Below are 26,808 nucleotides of genomic sequence, written 5' to 3'. Positions count from 1 at the left end.
GGATCAGGTGTTGGAAACTGATGTTGTGGAGGTCCAGCCCTGTCCCAGTGTGAACAAGAAGGGGGAGGAGGAGGAGAAGAGGGTCATCCCAGCACCAATGTTCTCCCAGCCTGAGAGCACCGAGCCTCCCAGGGGAGCTGAGGATGAAGAGAATGCCATGGTGCACAGGAAGAGAAAGCTGGGCTCCACCCGCAAGGGACATCAAAGAATGCAGAACCCTGAGGGCCGGCTGAGGGGAGAGGGGCCCCTGGAGGGTGTGATGGAGGAGAGTGGAGAGAATGCCCAGGAGACTCCTGGTGATCTCCACAAGATCCAGGAGGTCCATGGGGAGAGAGGCTTTAGCACACAGGGGGGTTGTCAGGTAGGTTATTGTTCCTCGTGGGGGTCCGGTCCTGTGCGTGTCTGTTTTGGCCTTGTCTCCCAGTTCCCAGTTCTGATGCCCTGTTTTGTTTATAGAAGCTGCTGGTGGATCCTCCTGTCAGTGTAGGGGAGCTGGAGCAGGGGCTGGGCTGGGAGGGGAGTGGCTTCATCACCAGCAAGGATCTTCCTTCAGGGCTGAGTGAGTACCAGGGGTATCATGCTTTAAATAAATAAATGAACTGGGAAAGTGGAGGGTAAAGGCGTCATTCAGCTTCATTTTTAATTTCATTTGCACTGTGGATGGGCAAACAACACTAACTGGAGATGCTAAACCATTTCTCGATGGAGGTATTGAAGGCTCTTCAGATTACAGGCACATTAACTACTTGTAGTTACACTGTATTTGTGAATTATTCATATTTACGACATACGTTTCTGTGTTTGTGAGGATAGAACCACTATATTAGCAATATGCATTAAATAATGTAACAGAAGTGTAAGTGCAGTGTAACAACTGTTTTGTCAATGCACCCACATTTTTTAATTGTATACAGGAGTTTTCACTTTGCAGCATAGCTTCCGACCGCACTGCTTTCATGTGTGTCCTCTCCCCTTTCCCAGGGGAGTTCCTGGCAGGCCAGCCCAGTGCCAGTGTAAAGGAGGAGGAGAGGGTCACCCCAGCACCAATGCTCTGCCAGCCCCAGAGCACCAAGGATAAAGATTCCACCGTGACAGACAGAAAGAGAAAGCTAGGCTCCAGCCGCAGGGGCCCCAAAAGATTGCAGAACCTCGGGGGCCGGCAGGGAGGGCGACGGGAGGGCCAGGAGACCACCAACGCACTCCGCAAGATCCAGGAGCTCTTCCAGGGCAGTGACAGAGAAGGGACGGGAATCATCACCCGCGCAGAGATGCAGGTACTGCAAGCAGGGGGAAATCCACACCCGTCTGGAGGTGCAAGACAAAAACACAGAGCTGCAGATCCAGAGGAAAAGCTAAAGCATGGGAGTGTCTGTTAGTGTTCGTGAATACGGGTTACTCTTCCATGCCTTGTTACAGTGCCACAATATTATTTATTTAAATGTGTTATTGATATTTGCATAACCTGGATCAGGGGCTCATCAAGCATGTACCCCTATTCTGGTATACCCCTGGGAGGGAGTAGGTGAAGCTCTACCTCGTTATTTCACGTTTTATTAATTACCCATTCGTTAGTAAATCATACCTGTACAAGACTTGGCTGAATAGGAAGCAGCCCTTCACTAATTCACTGGTTTCAATATTGCAGTTTTTTTATAATAAGAAGAAAAGGCTGTACAAATATCATCACAAACACAACAGCAGTACCCACAACAGCACATCTCAATCAGTCTTAAAAGTTCTTGTAGTCCTGGTGGCCCAGTCCTGGGTGAGTCATTGTGTTAGCTCACTTGTCTCCCCAATTTGTTCCCAGGAGGTGTGTGGGGATCTGCCTCTCACCTTGGAGGAGCTGGACCAGGTGTTTGACCGGCTGGACAGAGAGGGCAGTGGCTACATCACCAGCGAGGATCTCTCTGCAGCGCTGAGTGAGTATGAGGGCTCCATTCCACACAGAGGCAGGGACACTGAGGTCTGGGTAAGTGTGGTACCCAGCCCAGCCCAGGATACCAGATGTGTGTAACAGACTGCATTGCACATAGTCAAAGTACAATAGAAACCACATGGATTGGGCGATACAATAATAAACACCACTCTCCTAAATAATGATCTATTAATACAGTATATATAAACTATACAGTATACAGTATGGATATATATATATATATATATATATATATATATATATATATATATATATATATATATATATATATATATATATATAACAAAGAATTCCAGGAAAAAAATGACAAAAGGCATTCAACTTATAATCTTAATATGTGCACAACCATTGAGTCTGTCTGCCTGTCTGTCTGTCTGTCTGTCTAGGAGAGTTCCTGGCGGCCCAGTGCAGAGCCAGTCAGAGGGAGGAGGAAGAGAGTGTGTCTCCGCCCCCCCTGTTCTACCAATCCCAGGGCATTGTGTTACCAGAGGAAATCCACGACGAGGAGAAACAGCACTTCCTGGCCCTGATGGACAAGCTGGGGGCCAGCAACCTGCTAGAGGAGTACGAGTCCAGGCCGGGGGGGGGGGGGTGTATGAGAGGTGGGGGGCTCTGATGGTCAAGGAGGTGTTTCTATGTGGGAGGGGAGAACATCTCTTGAACAGAACAAGTCTTGGGACTTGTTACTACGGCATGTGACTGTGTCCTTCCTCCTCATATTGCATGTCCTTTGTGATCTTCCTGGTTTCATTAGAGCTCTTAATACCCTCTTTATTAGTTGTGTGTGAGTCCTCCGACTTTGAGATTAATCACTTCTGTGCTGCTGCAGTGTGGTGCTGTTCCACAGCACAGTTCCCAGACCAAGCCTGATTCTCTGATCGCTATCCCAGGCAGTGGTGCTAACGGGCTGTCTCTCCTCTGTCTCTGTGTCTTGGCAGCCAGTCGGAGATCTGGAAGCTGTGGGCGGAGCTGCGGCAGAATGAACCTCATCTCCTGGGAAACCTGGAGGAGTTTGTGGCCAAGGTGACTTCTCAGATCCGCGAGGCCAGGGAGGAGAAAGAGGGCCTGGAGCTCACTCTGCAGAGGTGAGTGCTTCACACAAGTACACACTGGAGAACCTCACTGCAACAGATAGACATGGTCCAGGGTGTGCTGGCTCACTGTGGTGTGCTGCTTGTAACAGATAGACATGGTCCAGGGTGTGCTGGCTCACTGTGATGTTCTGCTTGTAACAGATAGACATGGTCCAGGGTGTGCTGGCTCACTGTGATGTTCTGCTTGTGACAGATAGACATGGTCCAGGGTGTGCTGGCTCACTTTAGGTGTGCTTCTTGTGACAGGAGGATTGTGGAGCACAACCTGGAGGTGCGGCAGCTGTATGAGGAGATGGAGCAGCAGATCAGCCGGGAGAAAGAACGACTGCACAGAGAGGCAGGTTCATGACCACAGCTCACCTCCCCGCTCTCACTGAATCATCCTTGATAGCCATGTAGCAGCTGCAGTAGTATGAGGCTGCCATTGCAGAACTGCACCATATACTGTTAACACTGTCGTACTTTTATATAGTGACAGTATCACAAGCGTCATTCGTTGTGGTATCATACAGGATCAGTATTAGTGTGCTCCAATAACTGGTACACTGGGGGTTTCTTCCAAATCCAATGTGTTGCTGGAAATGCTTTGCTTTGGGTTTCTTCAGGCTAAATGCACTCACTCAAAGAATCACATGTTCAGTTTGCCTAATGCCTCCAGTTACTCTTTATAATTCAAAGGGCTTATCGGTAAGGCTAATTGTAAGTAATCCCTTAGGTTTTGTTCAGGTGTCATTTTTTTGAGGCGTTCTGAGTGATCACTGTTAATTTCAGTCAACTTTAACTTTGACAAAGACCTCTCATTGATATGTGTGTCTACTTTTATAACCTTGAAATGCTAAAAGTAAAGTAGAAAAAGTGAAGTCAATTAAAAATGATTTCTTGTGCATGCCTGCCCGTTCCTTATTGTCCTTCAACAGAGCTTTAAGAAATCCCGCTCCCAGGGCAAGGAGCTGAAGAAGGAGCTGGACAGGAAGACTGATGAAGTGCAGCATCTGGTTGAGGTTCAGAATGAGGTAATGACAGGTATTGTGGGAGTTATTGTGGTGAAGCATCTGGAATGGTGTTCTTAACTGTGACCTAACCCCCTGGCTGCTCGTGTCTCTGCCTCGCCCCTTTCAGCTGGAGGAGAGCGTCTACACGCTGCGCATCCGACAGCACGCAACCTGCTCCGAGAACGAGACGCTGCGCAGGACCAACCGTGAGCTGGAGGGGCAGCTAGAGGGCATCCGCGAGCAGCTGCAGGAGGCGCGCGCACGGCTGCAGGACATGCGCAGCTCCGAGGCGCACAGACAGCAGCAGCAGCAGCAGCAGCAAGCACAGGGGGAGAGGAGACAGTAAGAGACACCGCCTGAGACACTGCCCTGTACAAGTGTCTTCTGTCTGCACCAGCAGGGCTAAGTTTAAACCTCCCAAAAAGATTTCTTTAAATGGTTTTGTGAACTTTGCACTGGTGCAGAAGCTTAGAAACTGACCCAATGATGCATTTACAAACTCTACTTAGCTCTTCTTTTCCTCCAAGTGGATACATTTATACCAACTTTATATAATTTCTCTTTATACTCTCTCAACCTATTATTACTATTGTTATTAGTAGATTTCTTATATTACTATATAGTATTTCATATAATATGTTTACTTCAAATGAGATGTTTAGTGAATCTTTCAACAAGGTTTCAAACATAATTTTCAATGTTTATTATAATTCCCCAGTCTTTTGTAACTGAGTCTGAATATAAATCTGTATTGCCACTTGTTTTTCTTCACAGAGACACAGAACACACTTCTGGAGAGCCTGAGCGCTCGTCTGGCACAGAGGTAATTCACTTGTGTTGTTTAGGAACAAGGGAAACAAGCATCTTAAAGACATAAGCCCCCTGGTCATTAAGTTTTCATATCTGATTTTATATTTCAACCTGGATGGGCATTACTGGAAAGGACTCTGAAGTGTTGTGGAATTTAGAGATCCATATTTTGAAGTGTGTAGAATGATCACTTGACAATAATCTTCCGTTCTAGGTCACTAAGACAGAAGCAGCTGCAACGGAACAGAAGAAAACAGAAAATTCTCAGCCAGCAGAACTTATTAGAGCCGGATCAGTGCTGGGCAGCTACATCCAGGATGACTTCTCTGCAGGGTGAGTGGGGATGTTTCTGTTGGTTGGATCGTTCAACTTGTCCTGCACCCAGTCACCCTCGCAATGTATTTTATACCTTTGGTTTGAATCCCTTGTTTGGTTTATGTTATGAAGAGTTATGGTTCTTATCCAGTCCACAATTTGGATAAGAACAGAACAAAACAGAATCAGAGATTTCTATGATATAATGCCTCACAGTAGATATTATCAAAAGTTATTGGATTGCCAGCTTGCAATGTTAAAATTGTCACCTAGTCTTTGTGTGAGTAATGAATGTATTAACTGTAAAGACATGCATATTTTGCCTTTGTTGAATTGTTGAACTGGGTGTTTAAAGTTGTGTTTTCTTCCACTGGGCAGTGCGCCACCTAAAGATGAAGAGCCCACTAATACAAATGCCATGACCCGCCGGAGAGTGATTTCAATAGAGGAGGACCCACTTCCTGACCTGATAACACCAACGTGCAGCAAGCTGGGACAGGAACGAAGCTGGGAGCAAGAGGGAACGAAAATACTGAGTAAGGAAGAGGGAGCTGGAGGAAAGAAGCAGGAGGGGGAACTAGATGCAGAGAGAGAAAATGGACAGGAAGGCTGGAAAGAAGATGAAAAGAAAGATGAGGACTGGGAAAGGGAGTTAGGAAGGGATGAGTTAACACGAGAGGAACAGGAAGCAGGGATGTGTGTTGAACAGATAGAACAAGGTCGGGAGGTAGAAAATGAGGAAGTCGAGGATGCAAAACAGGAAGCTGAGGTACAAAGGGAGGATAGGAAACTAAACCAACAGAAAGAAGAAATAGTAAGCGAGGAAGTCACAGTACAAGAACAGGAAAGGGATGTGCTTAGGGAAGAGAATGAGCTAAAGAAACAGGAAGGAGAAATACTAAGGGAGGAGATCACAGAAAGAGAAGAGGAAAGGGAGGTACTGAGGGAAGAGGAGAGGGAGGAAAGGAAACAGGAAGAGGAAGTACCGAGTGAGGAAGTCACTCTTCAGTTAAAGGAGGTATTGCATGAGGAAGTTAAACCAATTGAACAGGAGGGGATGGTCTTAAGAGAGGAAGTCAGTGAAACAAAAGAGGAAGGAAAGCCCCTAACAAAAGAAATGAAAGAACCAGAGCATGGACACGAGGGAGTCAGTGAAAAGCAACATGGAGGGGAGGAACTAAGGGAGGAGGTCAATGAAAATCAACAGGAAGAGGAAATAAGCGAAGTGGTACAACAAGGGGCACGAGCAGCAATACTAAGTAAAAGTGAGGAATTAAGTGAGAGGGAACAGGGAGGAGAGGTTCTGAGTGAGGTAGGGGAAATCAAATCGAAACTCCTGATTAAGGAAGACAGGAATGTGGAGGAGCAAACAGAGAACGAAGAACAAGCAGAACCAGAAGGACAAGAAAGACAAACAGAGCAGGAACAGGAGCAGGGAGAACTCAAAATAGAAGAGGAAATACAAATTGAAGAAGTCAATGAAAATACAAAAGAAGGGGAGGAACTAAGAGGGGTAGAGGAACTAAGCAAAGAGGAAGAGCGAGTCAAGGAAAATGAACAGACTGAAGAACTAGGAGATGAAGGGCAAAAAAAACAGGGAGGCAGTGTATCAGGGGAAGAAGAGGAAAATGAATTGGTGTCTCACAAAGAGGAACCCATAGAAATGATAGAGGGCTGGGAAGAAGTAAGAGAGCAAGAAAGACAAAGGGAGCAGGGAGGGGAGGTGCACTCAGAGGAACATGAGAATGAGGAGCAAGGAGAGGAAGAGGAAAGGAGATTGAGTGAAGAGGAAGAACAACCCAGGGGAAAAGAACAGGGTGAAGAAGGGCAAATAGATCACGAGTTTGGGATACCCAGTGAAGGGGAGAAGATAGCAAGGGGAGACGGCATGGAAATAGTGGACAGAGAAAATGAAAACCAAGAAAAAGAACATGATGTAGCAGTACAGGTAGGAGAGGTAGTTAGGGAAGTTAAGGAAATCCAACTGACCGAGGAACAAAATAGTGAAAAACTAGGAATAGAACAAGAAGGTTGGATATCAAGGGAGGAAGAACTGGGAGTGATGTCTAAGGAAGAGGAACCCATAGAACAGGAACAGGGTTGGGAATATCTAGAGGAGAAAGAGAGACCAACAGAACAGGAAGGGGAGGTACTGAGGGAGGAGGAGGGGGAGCTAAAGAAACAGGAAGGGGAAATACTAATGGAGGAAATCACAGAAAGAAAAGAGGAAAGGGAGGTACTGATGGAGGAGGAAGGGGAAATACCAAGGGAGGAAGTCACTCTTCAGTTAAAGGAGGTATTGAATGAGGAAGTTAAACCAACTGAACAGGAAGGGGTGGTCTTAAGGGAGGGAGTTAGTGAATCAACACTGGAAAGGGAGGTGCTAAGGGAGGAAGTCACAATAAGAGAGGAGGAAAAGGAACTACTAAGGGAGGATAAAGCAGAAAAGAACCAGTTAGAGGACATAATAACTGAGAAAGTAAAACCAATTGAACTGGGAGGATTGGTCTTAAGAGAGGAAGTCTGTGAAACAACACAGGAAGGAAAGCCCCTAACAAAAGAAATGAAAGAACCAGAGCATGGACACGAGGGAGTCAGTGAAAAGCAACATGGAGGGGAGGAAGTAAGGGAGGAGATCAATGAAAATCAACAGGAAGAGGAAAGAAGCGAAGTGGTAGAACGAGGGGCACAGGCAGCGGAAATACCAAGTAAAAGTGAGGAATTAAGTGAGAGGGAACAGGGAGGGGAGGTTCTGAGTGAGGTAGGCGACATCAAATTGAAAATCCTGATCGAGGAAGACAGTAATTGGGAAGAGCAAACAGAGAACAAGAAACAAGCAGAACCAGAAGGTGAAATATTAGGGTCAGAAGTCAAAGAATGCAAAGAGGAAGAGGAAGAGGTATTATATGAGGAATTACAACAAAAGGTACACATATTGAGAGAGGACGCCAAAGAAACAAAACATGAACAAGAAGGACTAAGAGATCAAGGAAAACAAACAGAGCAGGAACAGGAGCAGGGAGAACTCAAACAAGAAGCGGAAATAGAAATAGAGGGAGTCAATGAAAATACAAAAGAAGGGGAGGAACCAAGAGGGGTAGAGGAACTAAGCAAACAGGAAGAACGAGCCAGGGAAAAGAAACAGAATGAAGAACTAGGAGATGAAGGGCAAAAAGAACAGGGAAGCAGTGTATCAGAGGAGGAAGAGAAAAATGAACTGGTGTCTCAGAAAGAGGAACCCATAGAAATGATAGAGGGCTGGGAAGAAGTAAGAGAGCAAGAAAGACAAAGGGAGCAGGGAGGGGAGGTGCACTCAGAGGAACTGGAGAATGAGGAGCAAGGAGAGGAAGAGGGAAGGAGATTGAGTGGAGAGGAAGTGGAAGAAGAATCCAGGGGAAAAGAACAGGGTGGAGAAGAAGGGCAAATAGATCAGGAGTTTGGGATACCCAGTGAATGGGAGAAGATAGCAAGGAGAGAAGACATGGAAATAGTGGATAGAGGAGATGAAAACCCAGAAAAAGAACAGGAACTAGCAGTACAGGAAGGAGAGGTAGTGAGGGAAGTGAAGGAAACCCAGCTAAGCGAGGAAACAGAGAGACCAAAAGTAAAAGAACAAAATGGTGAAAAACTAGGAATAGAACAAGAAGGTTGGATATCAAAGGAGGATGAAGTGGGAGTGATGTCTAAGGAGGAGGAACCCATAGAACAGGAACAGGGCTGGGAACATCTAGAGGAGGAGAGACCAACAGAACATGAAGGGGAAGTACTGAGTGAGGAGGATGAGCTGAAGAAACAGGAAAGAAAAATACTAATGGAGGAAATCACAGAAAGAGAAGAGGAAAGGGAGGTACTGATAGAGGAGGAAGGGGAAATACCAAGGGTGGAAGTCACTCTTCAGTTAAAGGAGGTATTGCATGAGGAAGTTAAAATAATTGAACAGGAGGGGGTGGTCTTAAGAGAGGAAGTCAGTGAAACAAAAGAGGAAGGAAAGCCCCTAACAAAAGAAATTAAAGAACCAGAGCATGGACACGAGGGAGTCAGTGAAAAGCAACATGGAGGGGAGGAACTAAGGGAGGAGGTCAATGAAAATCAACAGGAAGAGGAAAGAAGTGAAGTGGTAGAACGAGGGGCACAGGCAGCGGAAATACCAAGTAAAAGTGAGGAATTAAGTGAGAGGGAACAGGGAGGGGAGGTTCTGAGTGAGGTAGGGGAAATCAAATCAAAACTCCTGATCAAGGAAGACAGGAATGGCGAGGAGCAAACAGAGAACGAGGGACAAGCAGAAGCAGAAGGACAAGAAAGACAAACAGAGCAGGAACAGGAACAGGGAGAACTCAAAATAGAAGAGGAAATACAAATTGAGGAAGTCAATGAAAATACAAAAGAAGGGGAAGAACTAAGAGGGGTAGAGGAACTAAGCAAACAGGAAGAACGAGCCAGGGAAAAGGAACAGAATGAAGAACTAGGAGATGAAGGGCAAAAAGAACAGGGAAGCAGTGTATCAGAGGAGGAAGAGAAAAACGAACTGGTGTCTCAGAAAGAGGAACCCATAGAAATGATAGAGGGCAGGGAAGAAGTAAGAGAGCAAGAAAGACAAAGGGAGCAGGGAGGGGAGGTGCACTCAGAGGAACTGGAGAATGAGGAGCAAGGAGAGGAAGAGGACAGGAGATTGAGTGAAGATGAAGAGGAGCAAGAATCCAGGGGAAAAGAACAGGGTGGAGAAGAATGGCAAATAGATCAGGAGTTTGGGATACCCAGTGAATGGGAGAAGATAGCAAGGGGAGAAGACATGGAAATAGTGGATAGAGAAGATGTAAACCCAGAAAAAGAACAGGAACCAGCAGTACAGGAAGGAGAGGTAGTGAGGGAAGTGAAGGAAACCCAGCTAAGCGAGGAAACAGAGAGACCAAGAGTAAAAGAACACAATGGTGAAAAACTAGGAATAGAACAAGAAGGTTGGATATCAAGGGAAGAAGTGGGAGTGATGTCTAAAGAAGAGGAACCCATAGAACAGGAACAGGGCTGGGAACATCTAGAGGAGGAGAGACCAACAGAACATGAAGGGGAGGTACTGAGTGAGGAGGATGAGCTGAAGAAACAGGAAAGAGAAATACTAATGGAGGAAATCACAGAAAGAGAAGAGGAAAGGGAGGTGCTGATGGAGGAGGAAGGGGAGGAAAATAAACAGGAAGTGGAAATACTAATGGAGGAAATTACAGAAAGAGAAGAGGAAAGTGAGGTACTGATGGAGGAGGAAGGGGAAATACCAAGGGAGGAAGTCACTCTTCAGTTAAAGGAGGTATTGCATGAGGAAGTTAAACCAATTGAACAGGAAGGGATAGTCTTAAGAGAGGAAATCAGTGAAACAAAACAGGAAGGAAAGCGCCTAACAAAAGAAATTAAAGAACCAGAGCGTGGACACGAGGGAGTCAGTGAAAAGCAACATGAAAGGGAGGAACTAAGGGAGGAGGTCAATGAAAATCAACAGGAAGAGGAAAGAAGTGAAGTGGTAGAACGAGGGGCACAGGCAGCGGAAATACTAAGTAAAAGTGAGGAATTAAGTGAAAGGAAACAGGGAGCGGATGTTCTGAGTGAGGTAGGCAACATCAAATTGAAATTCCTGATCGAGGAAGAAAGTAATTGGGAGGAGCAAACAGAGAACAAGAAACAAGCAGAACCAGAAGGTGAAATATTAGGGTCAGAAGTCAAAGAATGCAAAGAGGAAGAGGAAGAGGTATTATATGAGGAATTACAACAAAAGGTACACATATTGAGAGAGGAAGCCAAAGAAACAAAACATGAACAAGAAGGACTAAGAGATCAAGGAAAACAAACAGAGCAGGAACAGGAGCAGGGAGAACTCAAACAAGAAGCGGAAATAGAAATAGAGGGAGTCAATGAAAATACAAAAGAAGGGGAGGAACCAAGAGGGGTAGAGGAACTAAGCAAAGAGGAAGAACGAGCCAAGGAAAAGGAACAGACTGAAGAACTAGGAGATGAAGGGCAAAAAGAACAGGGAGGCAGCGTATCAGGGGAGGAAGAGGAAAATGAATTGGTGTCTCAGAAAGAGGAACCCATAGAAATAATAGAGGGCTGGGAAGAAGTAAGAGAGCAAGAAAGACAAAGGGAGCAGGGAGGGGAGGTGCACTCAGAGGAACTGGAGAATGAGGAGCAAGGAGAGGAAGAGGAAAGGAGATTGAGTGAAGATGAAGAGGAGCAAGAATCCAGGGGAAAAGAACAGGGTGGAGAAGAAGGGCAAATAGATCAGGAGTTTGGGATACCCAGTGAAGGGGAGAAGATAGCAAGGGGAGAAGACATGGAAATAGTGGATAGAGAAGATGAAAACCCAGAAAAAGAACATGATACAGCAGTACAGGAAGGAGAGGTAGTGAGGGAAGTGAAGGAAACCCAGCTAAGCGAGGAAACAGAGAGACCAAGAGTAAAAGAACACAATGGTGAAAAACTAGGAATAGAACAAGAAGGTTGGATATCAAGGGAAGAAGTGGGAGTGATGTCTAAAGAAGAGGAACCCATAGAACAGGAACAGGGCTGGGAACATCTAGAGGAGGAGAGACCAACAGAACATGAAGGGGAGGTACTGAGGGAGGAGGATGAGCTGAAGAAACAGGAAAGAGAAATACTAATGGAGGAAATCACAGAAAGAGAAGAGGAAAGGGAGGTGCTGATGGAGGAGGAAGGGGAAATACCAAGTGTGGAAGTCACTCTTCAGTTAAAGGAGGTATTGCATGAGGAAGTTAAAACAATTGAACAGGAAGGGATAGTCTTAAGAGAGGAAGTCAGTGAAACAAAAGAGGAAGGAAAGCCCCTAACAAAAGAAATGAAAGAACCAGAGCATGGACACGAGGGAGTCAGTGAAAAGCAACATGGAGGGGAGGAAGTAAGGGAGGAGACCAATGAAAATCAACAGGAAGAGGAAATAAGCGAAGTGGTACAACAAGGGGCACGAGCAGCGGAAATGCCAAGTAAAAGTGAGGAATTAAGTGAGAGGGAACAGGGAGGAGAGGTTCTGAGTGAGGTAGGGGAAATCAAATCGAAACTCCTGATTAAGGAAGACAGGAATGTGGAGGAGCAAACAGAGAACGAGGAACAAGCAGAACCAGAAGGACAAGAAAGACAAACAGAGCAGGAACAGGAGCAGGGAGAACTCAAAATAGAAGAGGAAATACAAATTGAAGAAGTCAATGAAAATACAAAAGAAGGGGAGGAACTAAGAGGGGTAGAGGAACTAAGCAAAGAGGAAGAGCGAGTCAAGGAAAATAAACAGACTGAAGAACTAGGAGATGAAGGGCAAAAAGAACAGGGAGGCAGTGTATCAGGGGAGGAAGAGGAAAATGAATTGGTGTTTCAGAAAGAGGAACCCATAGAAATGATAGAGGACTGGGAAGAAGTAAGAGAGCAAGAAAGACAAAGGGAGCAGGGAGAGGAGGTGCACTCAGAGGAACATGAGAATGAGGAGCAAGGAGAGGAAGAGGAAAGGAGATTGAGTGAAGAGGAAGAACAACCCAGGGGAAAAGAACAAGATGGAGAAGGGCAAATAGATCAGGAGTTTGGGATACCCAGTGAAGGTGAGAAGATAGCAAGGGGAGACGGCATGGAAATAGTGGACAGAGAAAATGAAAACCAAGAAAAAGAACATGATGCAGCAGTACAGGAAGGAGAGGTAGTTAGGGAAGTTAAGGAAATCCAACTGACCGAGGAACAAAATGGTGAAAAACTAGGAATAGAACAAGAAGGTTGGATATCAAGGGAGGAAGAACTGGGAGTGATGTCTAAGGAAGAGGAACCCATAGAACGGGAACAGGGTTGGGAATATCTAGAGGAGAAAGAGAGACCAACAGAACAGGAAGGGGAGGTACTGAGGGAGGAGGAGGGGGAGCTAAAGAAACAGGAAGGGGAAATACTAATGGAGGAAATCACAGAAAGAAAAGCGGAAAAGGAGGTACTGATGGAGGAGGAAGGGGAGGAAAATAAACAGGAAGGGGAAATACTAATGGAGGAAATCACAGAAAGAGAAGAGGAAAGGGAGGTACTGATGGAGGACGAAGGGGAAATACCAAGGGTGGAAGTCACTCTTCAGTTAAAGGATGTATTGCATGAGGAAGTTAAAATAATTGAACAGGAGGGGGTGGTCTTAAGAGAGGAAGTCAGTGAAACAAAACAGGAAGGAAAGCCCCTAACAAAAGAAATTAAAGAACCAGAGCATGGACACGAGGGAGTCAGTGAAAAGCAACATGGAGGGGAGGAACTAAGGGAGGAGGTCAATGAAAATCAACAGGAAGAGGAAAGAAGTGAAGTGGTAGAACGAGGGGCACAGGCAGCTGAAATGCCAAGTAAAAGTGAGGAATTAAGTGAGAGGGAACAGGGAGGGGAGGTTCTGAGTGAGGTAGGGGAAATCAAATCAAAACTCCTGATCAAGGAAGACAGGAATGTGGAGGAGCAAACAGAGAACGAGGGACAAGCAGAACCAGAAGGACAAGGAAGACAAACAGAGCAGGAACAGGAGCAGGAAGAATTCAAAATAGAAGACGAAATACAAATTGAGGAAGTCAATGAAAATACAAAAGAAGGGGAAGAACTAAGAGGGGTAGAGGAACTAAGCAAAGAGGAAGCGCGAGCCAAGGAAAAGGAACAGACTGAAGAACTAGGAGATGAAGGGCAAAAAGAACAGGGAGGCAGTGTATCAGGGGAGGAAGAGGAAATCAAACCAGAGGCAGACGAAAATGAATTGGTGTCTCAGAAAGAGGAACCCGCAGAAATGGATGAGGTATGGGAAGAACTAGGAGAGCAAGAAAGACAAAGGGAGCAGGGAGGGGAGGTGCACTCAGAGGAAGAGAAGAATGAGGAGCAAGGAGAGGAAGAGGACAGGAGATTGAGTGAAGAGGAAGAACAACCCAGGGGAAAAGAACAGGGTGAAGAAGGGCAAATAGATTTTGGAATACCCAGTGAAGGTGAGAAGATAGCAAGGGGAGACGGCATGGAAATAGTGGACAGAGAAGATGAAAACACAGAAAAAGAACAGGATGCAGAAGTACAGGAAGGAGAAGTAGTAAGGGAATTGAAGGAAATCCAACTGAGTGAGGAAACAGAGAGACCAAGAGTAAAAGAACACAATGGTGAAAAACTAGGAATAGAACAAGAAGGTTGGATATCAAGGGAAGAAGTGGGAGTGATGTCTAAAGAAGAGGAACCCATAGAACAGGAAAAGGGTTGGGAATATCTAGAGGAGAAGGAGAGCCCAACAGAAAAGGAAGGGGAGGTACTGAGGGAGGAGGAGGGGCAGCTAAAGAAACTGGAAGGGGAAATACTAATGGAGGAAATCACAGAAAGAGAACAGGAAAGGGAGGTACTGATGGAGGAGGAGGGTGAGGAAAATAAACAGGAAGGGGAAATACTAATGGAGGAAATCACAGAAACAGAAGAGGAGAGGGAGGTACTGATGGAGGAGGGGGATAAAAGGAAACAGAAAGTGGAAGTACCAAGGGAGGAAGTCACTCTTCAGTTAAAGGAGGTATTGCATGAGGAAATCAAAACAATTGAACAGGAAGGGATGGTCTTAAGAGAGGAAGTCAGTGAAACAAAACAGGAAGGAAAGCCCCTAACAAAGGAAATTAAAGAACCAGAGCATGGACACGAGGGAGTCAGTGAAAAGCAACATGGAGGGGAGGAACTAAGGGAGGAGGTCAATGAAAATCAACAGGAAGAGGAAAGAAGTGAAGTGGTAGAACGAGGGGCACAGGCAGCTGAAATGCCAAGTAAAAGTGAGGAATTAAGTGAGAGGGAACAGGGAGGGGAGGTTCTGAGTGAGGTAGGGGAAATCAAATCAAAACTCCTGATCAAGGAAGACAGGAATGGTGAGGAGCAAACAGAGAACGAGGGACAAGCAGAACCAGAAGGACAAGGAAGACAAACAGAGCAGGAACAGGAGCAGGAAGAATTCAAAATAGAAGACGAAATACAAATTGAGGAAGTCAATGAAAATACAAAAGAAGGGGAAGAACTAAGAGGGGTAGAGGAACTAAGCAAAGAGGAAGCGCGAGCCAAGGAAAAGGAACAGACTGAAGAACTAGGAGATGAAGGGCAAAAAGAACAGGGAGGCAGTGTATCAGGGGAGGAAGAGGAAATCAAACCAGAGGCAGACGAAAATGAATTGGTGTCTCAGAAAGAGGAACCCGCAGAAATGGATGAGGTATGGGAAGAACTAGGAGAGCAAGAAAGACAAAGGGAGCAGGGAGGGGAGGTGCACGCAGAGGAAGAGAAGAATGAGGAGCAAGGAGAGGAAGAGGACAGGAGATTGAGTGAAGAGGAAGAACAACCCAGGGGAAAAGAACAGGGTGAAGAAGGGCAAATAGATTTTGGAATACCCAGTGAAGGTGAGAAGATAGCAAGGGGAGACGGCATGGAAATAGTGGACAGAGAAGATGAAAACACAGAAAAAGAACAGGATGCAGAAGTACAGGAAGGAGAAGTAGTAAGGGAATTGAAGGAAATCCAACTGAGTGAGGAAACAGAGAGACCAAGAGTAAAAGAACACAATGGTGAAAAACTAGGAATAGAACAAGAAGGTTGGATATCAAGGGAAGAAGTGGGAGTGATGTCTAAAGAAGAGGAACCCATAGAACAGGAAAAGGGTTGGGAATATCTAGAGGAGAAGGAGAGCCCAACAGAAAAGGAAGGGGAGGCACTGAGGGAGGAGGAGGGGCAGCTAAAGAAACTGGAAGGGGAAATACTAATGGAGGAAATCACAGAAAGAGAACAGGAAAGGGAGGTACTGATGGAGGAGGAGGGTGAGGAAAATAAACAGGAAGGGGAAATACTAATGGAGGAAATCACAGAAACAGAAGAGGAGAGGGAGGTACTGATGGAGGAGGGGGATAAAAGGAAACAGAAAGAGGAAGTACCAAGGGAGGAAGTCACTCTTCAGTTAAAGGAGGTATTGCATGAGGAAATCAAAACAATTGAACAGGAAGGGATGGTCTTAAGAGAGGAAGTCAGTGAAACAAAACAGGAAGGAAAGCCCCTAACAAAGGAAATTAAAGAACCAGAGCATGGACACGAGGGAGTCAGTGAAAAGCAACATGGAGGGGAGGAACTAAGGGAGGAGGTCAATGAAAATCAACAGGAAGAGGAAATAAGCGAAGTGGTAGAACGAGGGGCACAGGCAGCGGAAATACCAAGTAAAAGTGAGGAATTAAGTGAGAGGGAACAGGGAGCGGAGGTTCTGAGTGAGGTAGGGGAAATCAAATCGAAACTCCTGATCAAGGAAGACAGGAATGGCGAGGAGCAAACAGAGAACGAGGGACAAGCAGAAGCAGAAGGACAAGAAAGACAAACAGAGCAGGAACAGGAGCAGGGAGAACTCAAAATAGAAGAGGAAATACAAATTGAAGAAGTCAATGAAAATACAAAAGAAGGGGAGGAACCAAGAGGGGTAGAGGAACTAAGCAAACAGGAAGAACGAGCCAGGGAAAAGGAACAGACTGAAGAACTAGGAGATGAAGGGCAAAAAGAACAGGGAAGCAGTGTATCAGAGGAGGAAGAGAAAAATGAACTGGTGTCTCAGAAAGAGGAACCCATAGAAATGATAGAGGGCTGGGAAGAAGTAAGAGAGCAAGAAAGACAAAGGGAGCAGGGAGGGGAGGTGCACTCAGAGGAACTGGAGAATGAGGAGCAAGGAGAGGAAGAGGAAAGGAGATTGAGTGAAGATGAAGAGGAGCAAGAATCCAGGGGAAAAGAACAGGGTGGAGAAGAATGGCAAATAGATCAGGAGTTTGGGATACCCAGTGAAGGGGAGAAGATAGCAAGGGGAGAAGACATGGAAATAGTGGATAGAGAAGATGTAAACCCAGAAAAAGAACAGGAACCAGCAGTACAGGAAGGAGAGGTAGTGAGGGAAGTGAAGGAAACCCAGCTAAGCGAGGAAACAGAGAGACCAAAAGTAAAAGAACAAAATGGTGAAAAACTAGGAATAGAACAAGAAGGTTGGATATCAAAGGAGGATGAAGTGGGAGTGATGTCTAAGGAGGAGGAACCCATAGAACAGGAACAGGGCTGGGAACATCTAGAGGAGGAGAGACCAACAGAACATGAAGGGGAGGTACTGAGGGAGGAGGATGAGCTGAAGAAACAGGAAAGAGAAATACTAATGGAGGAAATCACAGAAAGAGAAGAGGAAAGGGAGGTACTGATGGAGGAGGAAGGGGAAATACCAAGGGAGGAAGTCACTCTTCAGTTAAAGGAGGTATTTCATGAGGAAGTTAAAACAATTGAACAGGAAGGGATAGTCTTAAGAGAGGAAGTCAGTGAAACAAAACAGGAAGGAAAGCGCCTGACAAAAGAAATCAAAGAACCAGAGCATGGACACGAGGGAGTCAGTGAAAAGCAACATGGAAGGGAGGAACTAAGGGAGGAGGTCAATGAAAATCAACAGGAAGAGGAAAGAAGTGAAGTGGTAGAACGAGGGGCACAGGCAGCAGAAATACCAAGTAAAAGTGAGGAATTAAGTGAAAGGAAACAGGGAGCGGATGTTCTGAGTGAGGTAGGCAACATCAAATTGAAAATCCTGATCGAGGAAGACAGTAATTGGGAGGAGCAAACAGAGAACAAGAAACAAGCAGAACCAGAAGGTGAAATATTAGGGTCAGAAGTCAAAGAATGCAAGGAGGAAGAGGAAGAGGTATTATATGAGGAATTACAACAAAAGGTACACATATTGAGAGAGGACGCCAAAGAAACAAAACATGAACAAGAAGGACTAAGAGATCAAGGAAAACAAACAGAGCAGGAACAGGAGCAGGGAGAACTCAAACAAGAAGCGGAAATAGAAATAGAGGGAGTCAATGAAAATACAGAAGGGGAGGAACCAAGAGGGGTAGAGGAACTAAGCAAAGAGGAAGAACGAGCCAGGGAAAAGGAACAGAATGAAGAACTAGGAGATGAAGGGCAAAAAGAACAGGGAGGCAGTGTATCAGGGGAGGAAGAGGAAATCAAACCAGAGGCAGAGGAAAATGAATTGGTGTCTCAGAAAGAGGAACCCGCAGAAATGGATGAGGTATGGGAAGAACTAGGAGAGCAAGAAAGACAAAGGGAGCAGGGAGGGGAGGTGCACTCAGAGGAAGAGAAGAATGAGGAGCAAGGAGAGGAAGAGGAAAGGAGATTGAGCAATGAGGAAGAAGAATCCTGGGGAAAAGAACAGGGAGGAGAAGAAGAAAGGCAAATAGATCAGGAGTTTGGGATACCCAATGAAGGGGAGAAGATAGCAAGGGGAGAGGATGTGGAAATAGTGGCTAGAGAAGATGAAAACCCAGAAAAAGAACAGGAACCAGCAGTACAGGAAGGAGAGGTAGTGAGGAAAGTGAAGGAAACCCAACTAAGCGAGGAAACAGAGAGACCAAGAGTAAAAGAACACAATGGTGAAAAACTAGGAATAGAACAAGAAGGTTGGATATCAAGGGAAGAAGTGGGAGTGATGTCTAAAGAAGAGGAACCCATAGAACAGGAACAGGGTTGGGAATATCTAGAGGAGAAGGAGAGCCCAACAGAAAAGGAAGGGGAGGTACTGAGGGAGGAGGATGAGCTGAAGAAACAGCAAAGAGAAATACTAATGGAGGAAATCACAGAAAGAGAAGAGGAAAGGGATGTACTGATGGAGGAGGAGGGGGAGGAAAATAAACAGGAAGGGGAAATACTAATGGAGGAAATCACAGAAACAGAAGAGGAGAGGGAGGTACTGATAGAGGAGGAAGGGGAAATACCAAGGGAGGAAGTCACTCTTCAGTTAAAGGAGGTATTGCATGAGGAAATTAAACCAATTGAACAGGAAGGGATGGTCTTAAGAGAGGAAGTCAGTGAAACAAAACAGGAAAGAAAGCCCCTAACTAAAGAAATTAAAGAACCAGAGCATGGACACGAGGGAGTCAGTGAAAAGCAGCATGGAGGGGAGGAACTAAGGGAGGAGGTCAATGAAAATCAACAGGAAGAGGAAAGAAGTGAAGTGGTAGAACGAGGGGCACAGGCAGCAGAAATACCAAGTAAAAGTGAGGAATTAAGTGAGAGGGAACAGGGAGGGGAGGTTCTGAGTGAGGTAGGGGAAATCAAATCGAAACTCCTGATCAAGGAAGACAGGAATGGCGAGGAGCAAACAGAGATCGAGAAACAAGCAGAACTAGAAGGTGAAATATTAGGGTCAGAAGTCAAAGAATGCAAAGAGGAAGAGGAATTATTTGAGGAATTACAACAAAAGGGACCCATATTGAGAGAGGAAGTTAAAGAAATGAAACATGAAGATGAGAGAGTCAGTGAAAATCAACAGGAAGAGGTAACAAGTGAAGCAGTAGAACAAGTGACACAGGCAGAGGAAACACAAAGTAATACGAAGCACAGCATGCTGGCGCAGGAAGATGAAATCCAACCAAGGGAAGAGGAAAAGGAATTTGTGCATAAGGCGGGTGAAACTGGAGAAAAAGAACAGGACAGGGAAGAACTAGGAGAGCTAGATGGCCAAACAAAACAGGAAGGGGAGGAAGAGGAAATCAGAGATAAGAAAAATAGAGGGGAGGTAGCCAGTGAGGAAGTCGTAGGAACTAAAGAGGAAATACAAATTGAGGAAAGGGAGCAGGAAGGGGAGGTGCACTCAGAGGAACGGGAGAATGAGGAGGAAGGAGAGGAAGAGGAAAGGAGATTGAGTGAAGAGGAGGAACAATCCAGGGGAAAAGAACAGGGTGGAGAAGAAGGGCAAATAGATCAAGAGTTTGGGATACCCAGTGAAGGGGAGGAGATAGCAAGCGGAGAGGACATGGAAATAGTGGATAGAGAAGATGTAAACCCAGAAAAAGAACAGGAACCAGCAGTACAGGAAGGAGAGGTAGTGAGGGAAGTGAAGGAAACCCAGCTAAGCGAGGAAACAGAGAGACCAAGAGTAAAAGAACAAAATGGTGAAAAACTAGGAATAGAACAAGAAGGTTGGATATCAAGGGAGGAAGAAATGGGAGTGATGTCTAAGGAGGAGGAACCCATAGAACAGGAACAGGGCTGGGAATATCTAGAGGAGAAGGAGAGACCAACAGACCAGGAAGTGGAAATAAGAAATAAGACGCATGAAGGGGAGGTACTAATGGAGGAAGTGAGAGAAAGTAAACCTGAAGGGGAGGGGCTAAGGGAGGAAGTGAAAGAAAATGAACAAAAAGAAGAGAAACTAAGGGAGGAAACAAATGTCAAAGAAAAGGAGAAGGAAAGTGGATTTATACAGAGGGAAGAAGCAATGCAAGACCATTCAGAAGGGGGTGTAATACTACCAAGTGAGGGAGTCAAAGAAATTATACAGAAAGGGGAAGTGTTAAGAACGGACTTCAAAGCAAACAAGCAGGAAAAGGGGACACCGAGGAGAGGAAAGGGACAGGAGGGGCGAGGGCAGGGAGACACAGCGCCCCTCAGTGGTGATGACAGAGATGAGCACGGTGATCATGCCTGTCTCCCCCCAGGAGCGCAGACAGCCCCAGATCATCTGTACAACGTGCTGCTGGTGGGGGACAGCAGCGTCGGAAAGACATCCTTCATCAAGCGCCTCAAAGACGGGGAGTTCCGCTCCGACCACTGCGCCACAGTGGGTAGGTATCAACACCATTCAAAACGGTGCACTGTGTATGGCAGGAGCAGCCAACATCGACACCTCAGCCCCAGGTCTTTGTGCCAGCCATGTCCTTGACCCTTTCATTCATGACAACCTCATATGGGGACATATGGAAGATGCAAATGCATGATGACATAATATGAGGATGCCATATTTTCCCCATACAAAGCAATGCAAACAACATTTGAAAACATATAATAATTAAACCACTTCATAACTGTTAAACCTGGAGTGGAAAGGCAATGCAGGACCAGGGTTGCTCACATTATAGAGCGTGTGAATGAGAGCTGGAGGTGTGAAACCCCTGTCTTGTTCTGCATTGCAGGACACTGTTCTCACCACTGGCCTATTTGGGGAGCTTGTGGAAAGGAAATGAATGACACTTTAACCAGGCGGTTTGGTGACAAAAATATATTGTATTTTTGTATTACAGTACAGTACAAACCAAACCCTGTGTTTGCACCTTGCTTACAAAGGGGTCCAGGCCACAACAAGCACTTACTATCATACAGCTTTCATGCAGACAGCATGCCAGACAAAATACATGTGAACAATAATCAAGTATTACAAAGGAAAAAAAGCTTTGCATACATCTACAAAACTTAACACAAGCATTACACATCTGTTCTGAAGTGCACTGATTCCCTGTGGCTTGCAATGCTGGTACTAATCCATTCATCACTGTGGCAGGTTTGGACAGCTGCACACACACTCTGCTCATCGGTGACAGACGGTTTGTCCTTCAGCTCTGGGACACTGCCGGACAGGAGAGGTGAGTCGGTCAACCTCCATTCCAAATCTCTCACTCTGTATCGTAGCTCACCCATGACTATTACACACTGTGTGGATTTAGAATTACTCAAAAACAACTTGAGAAATGAAATGACAAACATTTCGACCAGAAGTCCTTTTCAATGTCTTTGATGTTGAAATAGGTTTTGATTCCTATATTTAAATGACAGTGTGATGAGGACTCCACCCCAAGTGGTAAAGTGTGAAGGATCTCTCAATGTTCCCAGCAAGAGGGATGTGCGTATACTGGTTAGACATTAGCCTTGCAAAGGTGGGAATAGCGCTAGATTTAGATAAGGTAATAAGAAAGACTAGCCTCTTCCACAGTGTGTTTTTCTATACAGATGTAATGTGTGTCTTTTCCAGGTACCACAGCATCACAAAGCAGGTGTTCCGGAAGGCTGACGGGGTCGTAGTGATGTATGACATCACCTCTGCACAGAGCTTCACAGCAGTGCGCTACTGGCTGACCTGCATACAGGTGAGACCTTTCAGTGCCATTTAAAAATACTTGCAGTAGGTGTTACAGACTTATGTAATACTAATAACAGACACCAGATGGCAGCAGCTTACTTCAGTTTTACTTACGGTAAGTTGATGGATTTTACGGCACTATTACTTTCAGGAAACATTCTTTTTTGTCTTTATTGATTCCATTAGTTGGTTTCTCGTTACTCAGGTAAGGTGTAGCAGTGGAGGAGTCAGGAACCAGCAATTGGGGCACAGTACAGGAAAAATGAAAATGAAAAACGTGTGCACTGAAAACAGCATTGGTACAGGAGGTGTGCAATCAGCAAAGCAATTCCCTAATGGAAAATCCCACCGTTAATACTGATAAGGATCAATGCATTGAGAGCACTTTATTAATCAGAAGACTCTTCACAAAAAACTATCAATCAATAACTAGGTTTTCAGAATAACAATAAACAACATGGTGATCAATGATAGATGATTAAGCGTTGCATCCCTACGTTTAATTGGGATTTAAATGTTTCTTTTTACCACGGACACGTGCTCATAGTGTTTGTGAAGCTCGGAGACTAAAGTGTGCCCTGTGTTTGATGGGTCCTGTTTTTAGGAAGGGGCGGGCGATGAGGTGGTAGTCGTGCTGTTGGGGAACAAGAGCGACAGCAATGTGAGGAGAGCGGTCCCCACACACGAGGGAGAGCGGCTCGCACAGGTAAGTCAGCTCACTCGAACGCATCAGTGGGTTACCCAGCCATGCTGCTGATGCTGAACCACTGGGACTCACTAACAAGGTTCTGAGATCAACCCGCTGCTAGGAACTGGACCAGCACTGATGAGCTGCACGGTCTGCTCTAGTTTATAAAATGTTCTTGTTTTCCTCTGTTCTTATCAACGCTGGGTGCTGTCAACCTTTAAGAAAGAATACCAGTTCTTAAACAGCGTTTAGAAATGGGATCCAACCCAGTTCTGCATTCAGGGGGCTGATTTTTTCAAAGCTTGGTAAGTAGATAGCGAGACGAATACATCTTCACACGGCTATAATTTTATAATGGTTATCCTGTCATAACATGCACTCTTATTACCCCCTGCATAGCTGTGCAGATCTGGATGTGTGCATATAATATGATAACACATAACACATGCTGAACAGTCTCTTTAATTTACAGGAGAACAGAATCCGGTTCCATGAGTGCAGTGCAGCCTCTGGATACAACGTCACTGAATCCATGATCAACTTAGCCAGGTGAGCCTCACACAGGGATCCTGCACATAGAACACGTGCTGCCAGTGCCTGGTCCAGGGTTACTCTGCAGTGAAAGCGAGGTAAAGCACTGACAGGCAAGCATGGCACATCACTGGGGAGTATGCTAGAGCTTTGTAAACCCCCAGGTACCTCTGGTAAAGCACCAGTATATGCACGGTATGAACGGTAAGGTTATTGTGCAGATTTAGCAGGATACACTTTTCTAAGGGATGCTAGTGGGTGCAATACTCAACGCAGCCCCAGTAGAGATAGTATAACCAGGAGCACAAGGCCTGTTTTGGGTACTGCTTTATTTCAAGTTCCATTAATTACAATGTAACTGCTGAGAAATACAAAAACTAAGTCGATGACAACCATTTCGTATTAGTAGCTGCTTAGTAACGAACACAAAGTATACATGGATTGATTCAATGAGAATGCATCACGAACCAGGGTCGCTAATATGAATGGGTGTTATCATGTGTTTAATACTTACTTATCCTCTTCATTTATAATAGGAATGGCATGATCTACCTGGAAATCAGGTCCATTGCTGACTCCATTGCCGTTATTGGAAGTTACATTTAGGGATGTATTTTTTTTTCACTGTCTAAAAATAGGTATTTCAATATAAATGCAAAATTGTAGAATATTTCATTTTGGTAACGCTTTATATTTCGTGGCATAAATTAATATTAAATAGATATGCAATTGCGTATTAAATTCATGTTAAATTCATATTTAATAAATATGCAATAGCTGGTTTCTTGTTAACCAAATGTCGATTGAAAACGTAATTGCATAGCACGTCCATTTATATTACCTTTTGTTACCCTTGAAAATATGTAATCATTTCCCACTGTTTACATGTTTATAATTGAAAATACAGTTAATCTGACTTAAATGTTAATGGAAAGTAACAAGAAATAATTGAACGTAAATTTAATATGCAATTGCATATCTATTTAATATTAATTTAACATTAATTTAATATGCAATTGCATATCTATTTAATATTAATTTAACATTAATTTAATATGCAATTGCATATCTATTAAATACTAATTTAACATTAATTTAATATGCAACTGCATATCTATTAAATACTAATTTAACATTAATTTAATATGCAACTGCATATCTATTAAATACTAATTTAACATTAATTTAATATGCAATTACATATCTATTAAATACTAATTTAACATTAATTTTATTTGCAATTGCATATCTATTTAATATTAATTTATTCCACGCAATATAAAGTGTTACCTTCATTTTTTATGTCCACCTTTTAAAGACATTCTATTTTCACTATCAGCGAATTATCAAACAAAATAGAAACATAAATATATTAAAAAATAACAACAGACATGTGAAATGGACTTTAGCAGAAATATTTCCCATCTTTGATGCAGCTGGTGTCTTTTTCATTGAAGACATTTTAAACTGTGTGAGTTCAATCATTTACCAGGCGGAAGCGAACCAAACCGGCTGCCAGGTTCCTTATGCAGTGTAACAGAAGTTTCACAGGGAGTACATATTACACGTCAGTGGGTACACTGAAATCAGTCCAGCCCTAGTTATAATAAAGCAACGTCCTGTTTTGCTTTTCCAGGCAGCTGAAGGAGCAGGAGGAGGGCTTGACGGGGAGCGACAGTGAGAAGAAGAGGGTGGAGTTACAAGAAACCCAGCCCAAGAAGAAGTCAGGCTGCTGTTAGACTCACTGACGAGAACTTCGATCGTCACAATGAATGGATTTATTAACAATGGGAGCTCTTTCTCTATCCAGGGGTCCAGGGGTTGGGTGACGGAAAAAGAAGGGGTGACACTTTAATTTAGAGATTCGTTACCAGCGCTTATATCCAATATACAATATATAATCTAGAATGTTATTAAGAATTATAGATTGTGATTAGAAATCATAAATGTGAATTGCATTACACTTTTGCAATATATTGCTCTAACATAAGGATAGTTATAATATACATGATTACGATATTCATATGCCACTTATAACGGATCCCTTAACTCAAATGTTACCAATGAATGAGGGTAAGCACTTTGTTTAAAGTGATACTAATTGCATTGCAGTTAGTTACAAACACCATACAGAGAGTCTGATACAACACCCCACCCAACACGTATTGCACAATGACTTCCCCATCTGGAGACTCATCGACAGCACTGGCAAACATGGCAGCCTTTATGCTATTTATAGATTCTATAAATTGACTATAAAACTGTAAATGCGTCCCAATGTATTTCTTTTATACACTGCAAAAGAGCTGCTTAAATACATACTGTACATTAGCAGACAGTTATATCTGTGCTTTATATCTGTATCTATACAATAAAATGCTCAATGTCTTTCTGAACCTAGATTGACTTTAATGACGATTTAATGAAGTACCCAGCTGTTAACCTACAAGCTCCCTTTACATAAGAACATAAGAAAGTTTACAAACGAGAGGAGATCATTTGGCCCATCTTGCTCGTTTGGTTGTTAGTAGCTTACTGATCCCAGAATCTCATCAAGCAGCTTCTTGAAGGATCCCAGGGTGTCAGCTTCAACAACATTACTGGGGAGTTGGTTCCAGACCCTCACAATTCTCTGTGTAAAAATGTGCCTCCTATTTTACTGTGTTACCGAGCAGCCCTGTGCAGCCCTGTGCAGCTCTATGCAGCCCTGTGCAGCCCTGTGTAGCTCTGTGCAGCCCTGTATAGCTCTATGCAGCCCTGTGCAGTCCTGTGCAGCTCTATGCAGCCCTGTGCAGCCCTGTGCAGCTCTATGCAGCCGTGTGCAGCCCTGTGCAGCCCTGTGCAGTTGCGTGCATCATTGACGTCATGGTATAGTGCAAGTCAAGGTGTTATTAGCTTGTCTGGAAACTGAGTCATTGGAATAAAAACAAATTCAGCACAAAACACACATATTTAAATCATCTGCTGTTCAAAGAATATACAACAATACACGATGATCCATCAAAGAATATGGGAGGTGAAAGTAACAAAAATTAAATAATGAATGACAATTCATTGAATGTTAAATTTAAGCAAGTACCGCATATTGAATTTTAGCATCAAATAATAAATGCTAGCATTAAGTATTAAATTCATGTATCAAATGTTAAACATCTAAACCTCCATTGGGATCCTTCTGATTGGGGTCAGAGCGCTGCCACTTGACACACACAGTTGCACAGGTTTAAGGTACCCCACCCGTCTCTCTTTTATCAGTTATTCATTTCATTTGACAATAGTGCACTTAATGTGCAGTCAATGCCACGGCACGGAGCGCATTACTGCTTGCAATTCACTTTCGAGTGATCTCAGAGTTTTCAGGACTGTAACAGATCTGAAGAGAGGAGAGGTATGTGACAAAACTGTCACGCAAATAACCTGGGAAGGATTCGTAGATCTTGAATTATATTCTTTAGCTGTTTCTGCTTCAGAGTTCATTAAACGGCGAGGAAGTCTCTTGTTCCCCTTTTGCTGTGAATCTCATGACC

The 26,808-nt window shown here is 44.3% G+C and overlaps 1 protein-coding gene across 1 annotated transcript; it reads left to right on the top strand.

Moving 5' to 3' along the window:
* Window positions 1–208: 208 nt before the first annotated feature.
* On the top strand, window positions 209–25,681 carry LOC117397056 (golgin subfamily B member 1-like). The gene is made up of 17 exons (XM_059004545.1): window positions 209–361; window positions 457–559; window positions 982–1,274; window positions 1,811–1,922; window positions 2,326–2,515; window positions 2,878–3,024; window positions 3,280–3,370; window positions 3,951–4,046; window positions 4,153–4,367; window positions 4,800–4,848; window positions 5,050–5,168; window positions 5,529–20,773; window positions 21,487–21,568; window positions 21,955–22,069; window positions 22,667–22,768; window positions 23,223–23,299; window positions 24,918–25,681. The coding sequence occupies exons 1-17, from the start codon at window positions 209–211 to the stop codon at window positions 25,018–25,020; spliced, it is 17,292 nt and encodes a 5,763-aa protein (XP_058860528.1). The 3' UTR covers window positions 25,021–25,681.
* Window positions 25,682–26,808: the final 1,127 nt, after the last annotated feature.

Source organism: Acipenser ruthenus, chromosome 30, assembly GCF_902713425.1.
Source record: "Acipenser ruthenus chromosome 30, fAciRut3.2 maternal haplotype, whole genome shotgun sequence".
Lineage (NCBI taxonomy): Eukaryota > Metazoa > Chordata > Actinopteri > Acipenseriformes > Acipenseridae > Acipenser > Acipenser ruthenus.
Note: the sequence above shows the minus strand (reverse complement) of the source record. Positions and strands in the feature narration are given on the sequence as shown.

What these genes read in the sequence shown, in the direction of transcription:
- LOC117397056 (XM_059004545.1), top strand. Translation starts at nt 209, where the DNA reads ATGCAGAACCCTGAGGGCCGGCTGAGGGGAGAGGGGCCCCTGGAGGGT. An exon ending in GGATCTTCCTTCAGGGCTGA is followed by an intron (nt 560 to 981) that starts GTGAGTACCAGG and finishes CCCCTTTCCCAG; the next exon opens with GGGAGTTCCTGGCAGGCCAG. An exon ending in ACTGGCTGACCTGCATACAG is followed by an intron (nt 22,070 to 22,666) that starts GTGAGACCTTTC and finishes TCCTGTTTTTAG; the next exon opens with GAAGGGGCGGGCGATGAGGT.